The sequence below is a fragment of the Lemur catta genome, chromosome 13 (genome assembly GCF_020740605.2).
Source record: "Lemur catta isolate mLemCat1 chromosome 13, mLemCat1.pri, whole genome shotgun sequence".
In the NCBI taxonomy this organism is placed as follows: domain Eukaryota; kingdom Metazoa; phylum Chordata; class Mammalia; order Primates; family Lemuridae; genus Lemur; species Lemur catta.
In genome coordinates, this window is record NC_059140.1 from 3,219,815 (window position 1) to 3,231,182 (window position 11,368).

The following is an 11,368-nucleotide window of genomic DNA, read 5'->3' on the forward strand; positions in this document are numbered from 1 at the left end:
AAGCGTGTCGATTATTTCTAACAGAATTTACGTGCTTACTGTATTGAGACTTCCGTCCAGCTTCTTTCATGCCCGCTTGTGGAGTATTACAGCACTTCCTTACAGACATCAGACATTTTGTGGACCTTTATTTCTGTGCAGCTTGTGATGTTTGCTCTTAGGAAGGGATTTCTTTTAACTGTATTTTATAACTGTTTGTTCTTGGCATACAGGGAAACTACTGATTTACTTTAATCAGTAGACTCCTCACTGAAATTGCTATTTTAAGTTTATAACTCCTGCTATGACCTTTACGGGACAGTTTCCATTTAATCCTTTTAACTACCTATATAGTAGAAGTGGCTAGTGTCCTTAGCAAGTCACCCAGGATGCACCTAAGACCACCTCTCCAACGTCACTGATTTTTTCTGTCTCACTCTCTCTGGCTCCCATATTGGACCTCTTCGCATTACGGGACCTCATCAACATTATGCTTGTTTAGAATCCTAGGAAGTGCACTTACCCTTCCCGGAGTACATCCCCCAACAATGTGCAAGTGTATTTGTCTTAAGGTCTCCACAAAAACAGCAGGCTCAGTCCAGCTCTCCTTCCCCTGTGTGCTGTGGCATCACTCTGTTCCATGTTCTAAGGGCTGCATCCTGCTTCTGCCTTTGCCTCAGCCTTTGCTTGGATACTTTTTAGGTTTGGTTGCCTGTAAGTAACTTACTTATATTCAGTTCATTTAATCAGTGTGTCTGCTGATATCTTTTAATAATAAAATTCAATCCATAATTTTTATCATTGTTACAGATATATTTTGACATATTTCTAGATCTTTTAAATTTCATTTCATTTAGCTTGTGTCTTTGTTCTTTTTAAAACACAATTTTTAACAGATTTCTTCTGTATTTGGGTGATTGAATTTTCATTGCCTACCCAGTATTATTTTTTAGTGGTTTGGAAGATTTCCATTTTATTTGTCATCTTATTTGGCACAGCAATAATACAAGCATAAGTGTTAATGTTAAATTTATGCTTTCTACCAATATGGAGTCCAACACACACACACACACATGCACACACACTTGGCCTTTTACCCCAGAGAAAATATACTTTATTTTACTTTTATTTTTTATTTTTCCCCCACTTTTTTTGTTGATTCTTTGGAGATTTTAGTCCCACATTTAAAAACACAATGCATATCAAAATTTATATCAAAAGTTATTTAAAAGTGACTAATAGTTTTACTTGTTTCTTGCTCAACATATTTTCTTATGAACCAAATTATCCTCATCAACTAATATGACATCTCTTTACTGTAGTGTATTCTCCAGTAATCATTTTAGATAAATTTTGTGGACATCTTTCTAAAGCTTTTTGTGCCCCCAAATTAACTTTCTTTACTTGCTCATTTAATATCACATTAAATGTGTATAGAATCTACTTAAGTACCTTCTGGAATCCAGTGTGGCTGATAAAATGTGAATTTAGTTCATTAAAGTACATGTTTCTCCTACTTCTCTGAGAACATAGTTTTTGTGTCCCTTTGTGTTCTGTGATGTGCATTGTTCAGAATTTGAGTTGTATTTACTTAGCCCCGTTATCCCAGGTATAAAAACAAGCATCTTTCCTCATCTCAGGGAGATGTTTTCTAGCATTTTGTCCTGTTATCCCCCTTACTTTCTGTCTGGGAAACATCAGCTAGGGGATCCTCTATGCACTGCTATTCTGGTGCAGACTGGCACTGACTCCTGAGGGATAATTGTGCACGTCCTTTCCACAGCCACGGTCAGTGGCCTCACCTTGGCAACTTGAATTAGCCACCTGGGGGATATGTGTACCATGAAAACTGGCAAGCACTACAAATAATACAAATTAGTGGGTGGTTTTATTTTGATTCTTATTGTTATTTTCAGAGAGAGATGGGATACCACCCCACAGCTGCCTCTCCATCAATGACCCTACATATTTCTTTTTCATCATAGACAGGGTGTGTACTTTGACTTTATCTTCCACTTGGTCAACTATTTTTCAGCTGTGCCCTACTATACTATTCAGCCCTATTACTATTTTTTCCTTCTAAGTTAAACTCTTTAAAAATCATGTTTCCAGTTGTTTTTATCTTTCTTCTACTTCTGAAACCATTTAAAACTTCCTTTTACTTTGTACAGAATTATTCTTCAATGTTTAGTAATTCTTTTTTTTCCTCCTCTCTTGTTTTTCTCATTTCTTGGTTTTCTCCCCATTATTGATGAGTTTGGTTTCACTCAAATATGTGGAAATTCTTTATTGTTTTCTCTTTCTCATATGTCATAACCTACTTGCCTTAGCCTCTTGCTTTCTGAGACTCCCTGCAGCACACAAGGCTTGATGATAGTTTATCTGCTGAGCATTATGGTGACTCCTTTTTTTATGTCAAAATATTAAGAGTACAAATATTTTGGTTACATTGACAGCTTTTATAACGCTAAAGTCAGGGCTATAAATGTTCCCATGACCCAAATAGTGTTCACTGTATTTATCAGGTAGGTTTTTACCCCTCCTCCTCCTCCTTGATTTCTAATGACTTTTGCTTCCCTCTGTGCCCATGTGTGCCAGTCTAGTCATTCCAAAATTACTAGAGAGTATGTGTGGTATCTGTTCTTATGTTCTTGAGATACTTCATTTAGGAGAATGGTCTCCAGCTCCACCCAAATTGCTGCAAAAAGACATTAATTCATTTCTATTTATGGCTGAGTAGTACTCCACGGTGTGTGTGTGTGTGTGTGTGTGTGTGTGTGTGTGTGTGTGTGTCACATTTTGTAAATCTACTCACAAACTGATGGGCATGTAGATTGATTTCACATCATTGCAACTGTGAATTGTGCTGCCATAAACATTTGAGTGCACATGTCTTTTTGAAAAATGATTTCTTTTCCTTTGCGTAGATACCCAGTAGTGGGATTACTGGATCAAATGGTAGGTCTACTTTTAGTTCTTTGAGAAGTCTCCATACTATTTTCCATAGAGGTTGTACTAATTTTCAGTCCCCCAAGCAGTGTACAATGTTCCTTTTTCTCTGTATCCACAACAGCATCTGTTGTTTTTGGACTTTTTAGTAAAAGCCATTCTAACAGGTGTAAGGTGATATCTCACTGTGGTTTTGATTTGCATTCCCCTGATGATTATTTTGAGCATTTCATCATATGCCTGCTGGCTATTTGTAAGACTTCAAGTACTATGTGGAATAGAAGTTACAGGAATGACCATTCTTTTTTTTATTATTTCAGGATATTATGGGGGTACAAACATTTTGGTTACATGTCATGATTTTGCCTCACCCAAGGCAGAATTAGAGGTGTGCTCTTCCCCCATACAATGCTCACTGCGTCTGTTAGTTGTGAGTTTACCCACCTCCAGCCCCTAAAGAATATTACTACCATGTGAGCACCTTAGTGTTGATCAGTCAGTGCCAATTTGATGGCGAGTACATGTGGGGCCTATTTTTCCATTCTTGTGATACCTCAGTTCGGAGGGTGGGCTCAAGCTCTATCCAGGAAAATATAAGAGGTGCTAGATCACTACTGTTTTTTATAATTCAGTAGTATTCCATTGTATATACCATATTTTATTAATCCACTCATGGATTGATGTGCACTTGGGTTGTTTCCACATCCTTGCAGTAGTGAATTATGCTGCCATAAACATTCGAGTGAAGATGTCTTTATTATAGAATGTCTTTTGTTCCTTTGGGTAGATGCCTAGTAGTGGGATTGCTGGATCAAATGGTATTTCTATTTTTAGCTCTTTAGGTATCTCCAAATTATTTTCTACAGATGTGGTACTAATTTTAAGTCCAACCAGCAGTGTAAGAGGGTTCTGTCTCTCCACATCCATGCTAGCATTTGTTATTTTGAGACTTTTTGATAAAGGCCATTCTCACTGGAGTTAGGTGATATCTCATTGTGGTTTTGATTTGCATTTTGCTAACGATTAGAGATGTTGAGCACTTTTTTATATGATTGCTGGTCGTTATTCTGATGAATGACCTTTCTTGTGTTGTTCTGGATCTTAGAGGAAAAGCTCTTAACATTTGTTTTGTTAAGTATTATGTTATCTGTGGATTTGTCAATGGGGAAAAAAAGCCAAACTCTGTAAAATAATTTTAAAGAGATTTACTCTGAGCCAAATTTGAAGACCATGACCTGGAGCCATGACCAAGAAGCCTTGAGCGAGTGGACTCGCTGTGCCTGGGTTACAGTTTGGTTTTATACATTTCAGGGAGACAGGGATTACAGGTAAAGTCAAAAATCAATATGTGGGAGGCATACATCAGTTTGGCCCAAAAAGGTGGGCCATCTCAAGAGGGGAGTGACACTTACAGGTTGCAGGTGGGTTTAAAGATTCTTTGACTTGTAATTGGTTAAAGACATGAAGCTTTGTCTAAAGGCTTGGGATGTTTAACATAAGCAGCTGTTAATCAGAGACAAGCCACTGGATGTGTATTTGTTGTGTAAATTGAGGACTTGCAGGTGTGTCTTGCATACCCTTAGGCCTGTTAATGGGTTACAAAGGATGTCCCCGCGTAGGGATGGGGGAATGATGAGGCATGTCTGACCTCCTTCCTCCTGGCAGGCAATTTAGTTTTAGGATATTCCATTGGCCAAGAGGGGGTCCATTCAGTCATCCAGTGTGGGGAGCCTTAAGATTTTATTTTAGTTCATACTTCCAAGAAGATAAAATAAACTTTTTTACTTTTATATAGCCTAATCTCTGCATGAGAAATCTTTGTCCACCCATACTGTGAGCTAGGCTTTCCACCTTAATGGGAGACTTTTTATTACTACTTCAATCGCGTTACTCATTATTAGTCTGTTCAGATTTTCTATTTCTTCATAATTCAATCATGGTAGTTTACATGTATCAAGGAATTTATCCATTTCTTTTAGGTGATCCACTTTGTTGGCATATAATTAATTACTCATTATGGTCTCATAATCTTTTGTATTTCTGTGGCAGCAGTTATAATTTTCCTTATTCATTTCTGATTTTATTTGTTGTACCTTCTCTCTTAGTCTAATGAAAGGTTTATCAATTTTGTTTATCTTTGCACAAAACAGCTCTTAGTTTAGTTGATCTTTTGTATTGTATTTTATTCCCTATTTTGTTTATTTCTGCTCTAATCATTGTTAGTTTTTTCTACTAATTTTGGGTTTAGTTTATTCTTGTTTTTTTAGTGACTTCTGGTGCAATGTTAGCTTTTTATTTGAGGTCTTTCTTTTTTTAATGATGTAAGCATTCTCTGGTATAAACTTCCCTCTTTGAACTGCTTTTACCGTGTCCTATAGATTTTGATATGTTGAGCTTCCATTTTCATTAATCTACATACATTTTTTAATTTCCCTTTTAATTTCTTTGCTGACTCATCTGTTGTTCTGGAACATGTTCTTTAATTTCCATGTATTTATAAAGTTTCTGAGGTTTCTTCTCCCATTAATTTCTAGTTTTATGCTGGTATGTTCAGGAAACATGCTTGATATCATTTTGATATTAACGTTTTAAGACTTGTTTTTTGGTTGAATATATGGTCTATCCTAGAGAGTGTTGCATGTGCAGTTGAGTAGGATGTGTATTCTGCAGCTGTTGATGGAATATTCTGCATGTGTCTGTTAAGTCCATTGGTCTAGAGCGCAGTTGGAATCTGACGTTTCATGTTTGATTTTCTGCCATGTCCATTGCCGAACATGGGATGTTAAATTTTTCTGCTATTACTGTGTTGTTACTTATCTCTACCTTCAGATCTATTAAAATTTGCTTTTTTTATATACTTAACTGATCTGCTGTTTGGTCCATATATATTTGTAATTATTATATCCTCTTGCAGAATTGACCTCTATATGTCTCCCTATAGTCTTTGTCTCTCTATAGTCTCTCTTTGTGTCTCTCTATAGTCTTTTATGTAAAGTCCATTTTATCTGATATAAGTAGCTACACCTGCTCTTTTCTGGATTCCGTTACATGGAACAGCTTTTTCCACACCTTCACTTTCTGTCTGTGTGTGCCTGTGCACATGTGCAGATGGAGTGTCTCTCATAGGCAGTTTATAGTTGTTTCTTGTTTTTTTTTTTTTTCCATTCAGCCACTCTATGTCTTTCTATTGGACAATTGAATTCATTTACATTCAAGGTAGCTTTTTTGTTCCTTCTTTCTTCTCTTGCTGTCTACCTTTACTGTTAAGTGATTTTCTGTAGCAGAATGTATCTATCCTTTGGGTTTTTAAAAATTTTTTGCTTACTACAGGTTTTTGTTCAGTGATTACTATGAGGTTTTAAAAAAATATTTTATATTTATAATAGAATATTTTAAGATGATAACAACAACTTTGATCACAAAATATTATCTTGGAAAAAAATTTATTTTGTTCCCCCATTTCTACGGTGTTGTCTGTGGGACTCCAGTGCATACATACATATTTTTTAATTTCTCAATATTAAAGGGGTACAAAGGATTTTGTTACATGGTTACCTTATATAAGGCTTAGGACAGGGCTATTAGGGCTCATAACCAAAATAGTGTTCATTGTACCCAATAGGTATGTCTTTACCCCCCTGCTCCCAGCCACCCCCCTTCTTGGTGTCCAATATCCTTTATAGCTCTTTGTTCCTACGTGCGCCCATTGTTTAGCTTCCAATTATTACAGAGTACATGTGGCATTTGTTTTTCCATTCCTGAGATACTTCACTCTGGATAATGGTCTCCAGTTCCATCCAAGTTACTGCAAAAGATATTATTTCATTCCTTTTCATAGCTGAGTTGTACTTCATGGTATATATATATATACACCACATTGTCTTTACTCATGAATGGATAGGTACTTAGGTTGGTGTCACATCTTTGCAGTTGTGAATGGTGCTGTGATAAACATGCAAGTGCAGGTGTCTTTTTGATAAAATGACTTCTTCCCTTTGGGTAGATACCCAGTAGTGGGATTGTTGGATTTAAGGAATCTCCATACAGTTTTCCATAGAGGTTGCACTAATTTGCAGTCCTACCAGTGTATAAGCATTCCTTTCTCTCTGCATCCATGCCACTATCTATTGTTTTTGACTTTTTGATAATGGCCATTCTAATAGAGTAAGGTGGTATCTCATTGTGGTTTTAATTTGCATTTCCCTGATGATTAGTGATGCTGAGAATTTTTTTCATATATTTTTTGGTAATTTGTCTGTCTTCTTCTGAAAATTTCTGTTCATGTGTTTTGCCCACTTTTCAATGATGCTGTTTATTTGTTTTCCTTGATAATTTGAGTGTTTTAAATGGAATCATCAAATATGTTTATCATTATGGCCAGCAAATTGAGAGTTGACAATATGCTCTTTAATTCTTCCAAAGAGTAAGCATTTTATGTCCAATCTGTTTGACTTCAGAAAAAATATAGGAAACTGGTTTTCTCATACCTTTTTCCAAAACACTGCAGGATCATAAAATAATTGAGCATGTCAAGATGAAAAAAGAATCGTACTTTTCTTTTTTTTTTTTTTTTTTTTTTTTTTTGAGACAGAGTGTCACTCTGTTGCCCGGGCTAGAGTGAGTGCCGTGGCGTCAGCCTAGCTCACAGCAACCTCAAACTCCTGGGCTTAAGCGATCCTACTGCCTCAGCCTCCCGAGTTGCTGGGACTACAGGCATGTGCCACCATGCCCAGCTAATTTTTTTTCTACATATATATTTTTAGCTGTCCATATAGTTTCTTTCTATTTGTTAGTAGAGACGGGGTCTCGTTCTTGCTCAGGCTGGTCTCGAACTCCTGAGCTCACACAATCCGCCCGCCTCGGCCTCCCAAGTGCTAGGATTACAGGCTTGAGCCACCGCGCCCGGCCTCGTACTTTTCAATATTCACAAGCTTGACATAGCCATTAGAAAATTATAGGCATATATAACACATATTTTTGGTTTTATGTAACACATTTAACAGGACCCCACTTTTGCCAAATATCCTCCCTGGTCTGTCCTGGTGTTAAGGTTGGGCTGTTCCACTTAGATCAGCATCATTTAGTTCATCATCCTCATTCACCTGGTAATCTGGTCTTCAGTCTTGCGTATCTCTGATTGATTAGCACAGAAGTCACATTTCTCAAATGCAAATCTGATCATTTCATTACTGTTTGTAAAACCCTATGTCACAGAAGGTTAAGAAATGAGGCTAAAAATTTAGTAGGAAAGGAGGACCACTAGGACATGTATCTCTTCTAATTGATCACCCCTTTGATCTGTGCTCACACTGTGCCTTTTCTCTGCATCATGGCCTTGAGCATGCTCCCCTTGCTCCAGCATCCCACACTCCTCTGAGGTGACTTCTAGTCACCATGCAACATGGGGCTCCAGAGTTTCCTCTCAGCTCCTTCAAACTCAGATACCACAGGTAGAACTGATGTGTCTTTATGAGCCATACTCTGCACATGAGTATCAAAATAAGTTATGTATTTTACTACATCTGTTTGCACATAGAACCACACCTACAGTTCAAACTACTTGTGGACAGTAGTCATGTGTTATTCAGAATTTAATCTTATTTAGTTTTTTTAAAATTTTAATATGATATAACATGTTTGTTGAATAAATGAAGAAATGAATGTTGATACCTTTCTCTGTTTGTATACTTCAAATATCAGCTCAGATGCCACTTTGAGCAGGAAACCTTCCCTAAATCTTCCTTCTACTTAGGGTTAATATTTTAACCCCAAGTTAAACCCCCCACAGTCCCTTATGTGGTCTTAGACCTTCAATATTCACATGGTACTAATTATTTCAGAAAGATACCACCCACTAGATGCCTTCAAACTTGGACCATGCAGAAAATGGTACCCCTCAATGAAGTGGGCAGATAACTGGATTTCTCAGTACTGACTGGGCACATTGAAATGAGCATGATTTCTAAGATCTTGTGTCACACTGACACCACCCAGAAAGGAAAAAAATGTTTAAAGGGGCATGGAGAAAAGTCTGCTATTTACCTCTTCATTCATAGGTGATTCCATAGTTACAGAAAAATAATATTAACAAAGAATAGTACAATGAACACCTACATAGCTTTTACCTAGCCTCAGCCACCGTTAACATTGGACTCCTCTGCTTCACTGCTCCTCTCTCTCTCTTGCTCTTGTTCTCTCGTCAGTTGAACACCTTATGACATTTTCCCTTCTACACATTTTATTACCCACACTCTTCTACAGAATAGAGAGCACCTATGAACTTCCAAAAATGTAACATCAATAAAATACAATCATATGAGAATTTTGAGAGGACAGGAGTACAAAAATGAAAGGCTTTTCCAGTACAGTGAATCAATTTCTCAAAAAGGGATGAATATGAAATGAGACACCATGATGAAAGAGTCTGAGAAAGAATATTGGCATAAAATCCTAAACATCTGATGTACAGAGAGAAGGAAACAAAATCGTTAGTACCATGTTTCCTACTTTATAGTTTCTTGAAAGATAGGTCCCATATTCAACATTTTCTTCAGAGCCCCCATGACATCCTTATTCCTAAAGCTATAGATGAAAGGGTTTAGCATAGGAGTTAGGATGGTATAAAAGACAGACACCATCATGTCCTTCTCAGGAGTGTGGTAGGAGCTGGGGAGCATGTAGGTGTAGATGGCGGCCCCATAGAAGAGGATAACCACGGTCATGTGGGAGGAACAGGTGGCAAAGGCCTTCTTCCGGCCCTCTGCTGAGCGCATCCTGTGGATGGTGAGGAGAATGAATGAATAAGAGCTTGAAATGACTGTCACAGGAATGAGGAGCATGAGGACACAGCACAGGTACATGAGCGTTTCATAGAGTGAGGTGTCTGAGCAGGAAAGCAGCGTTACAGCAGGGACTTCGCAGAAGAAGTGGTGAATCTCTCGGGACCTGCAGTAGGGGAAGGTCATGGTGATTGGAGTGAGCATGAAGCCATCTACTGATCCCAGGAACCAGCAGCCAGATGCCAGGAAGAGACACACCCTGTGGTTCATGAAGACAGGGTAACGGAGTGGATGGCAGATGGCCATGTAACGGTCATAGGCCATGGCAGCTAGAAGAAAAAATTCTGAACCTCCTAGTGTCAAATAAAGGAACATCTGCATCCCACATTCAGGGGCTGAGATCTTATTCACACCCGTGACCTGGTCCATGAGCATCTTGGGCACAGTGGTAGAAATGTACACTATGTCCATGAGAGATAGCTGACTAATGAAAAAGTACATAGGGGTACGGAGGTGGGGGTAAGAGTGTATTAGAAGGATCAGGACAGCATTTCCAGACAAGGACATCAGGAAAACTATGAAAATGACCACACAAAGTAGAGCTGGATGTTCGGATTGACTGAAGAGTCCCAGCAGGACAAAATATGGTCCTCCAGTGTGGTTGGCCATCCAGGTGATATTGTCCATGAGGTTTCACTTAGGCCACCAAGAAGAGATTTAGAGTTAATGTCATGCAACTCTCTGGAATGAAAGTTTAGTGAGTCTTCACATGTGTGTATGCACCAGCCTGACTGGAATAAGTCCCGTGGGCCTGGAGACTTGAGGATTATAAATGACCTATAATTTAACACATTTACAAAACAGACTAAGAATTCACAACTGTGGATCAAAAGAATTGGTAACTTATAACCAGGTTGCCACAGTTATAGGTCATAAACTTTCCTGAAGATAGATAGTGTCATTTGTCAACAAGTACTGGAAATTTGCAGAACTGCTGTCCTATGCTAACACAAAAAGTTAATCATTGAAAAAAAGAGAAATGAAATTCTTTAATTCTAGAGCTTTTGTTATAGAAGTCTGAATTCAATTAACTTCTCTGGTTTAAGGATACAACTGGGATCTTAAAGACATTCAGAGGTATATCTCATATAAGAAAGATTTAGAAAGTAACTAAAGCATAATTTGGAAAAAAAATCTATACCAAACACTTGAACCCCATCTGCCCATAAAATCGAGCACTGCCGTGAGGCTCTGTGATCATGCAGAGCAGGGCACATTCTCAGGAGCAGGGCAGGGTCTTCACTCAAGACTGACCCCTTAGAGACCTGAGAGGCACAGGGCAGGGAGCAGGTGCCACTACCAGACTGAAGCCGTGGCTCTAGATTCCCTCTATCTGCTGTTTCTCTGTCTACTCTACATAAAAAGAGGATAAGAATAATGTCTGAGCACAGGCGTGGTGAGGATCACATGAGGTGATGTAATGAAAGCACTTAGAACACTACCAGTTATGGAGGAATAAACACATATACTCTTAAAAGAGTTAATGTCTATACCAGTTATTCTGCAGAACCTACCTCAGAGATAGCTGTTACTATTTTGTCTTATGATATGAGATGTTTTACTTTAGTTCTCTAGTTTCAGTAATTATATACTTAAAATTT

At 38.0% G+C, this 11,368-nt stretch overlaps 1 protein-coding gene across 1 annotated transcript; it reads right to left on the minus strand.

Annotated features, from left to right (window-relative positions):
- Positions 1 to 9,431: 9,431 nt before the first annotated feature.
- LOC123649111 (olfactory receptor 2T29-like) lies at positions 9,432 to 10,394 on the minus strand. The gene has a single exon (XM_045567020.1). It carries the CDS (start codon positions 10,392 to 10,394, stop codon positions 9,432 to 9,434), a length of 963 nt encoding a protein of 320 aa, XP_045422976.1.
- Positions 10,395 to 11,368: the final 974 nt, after the last annotated feature.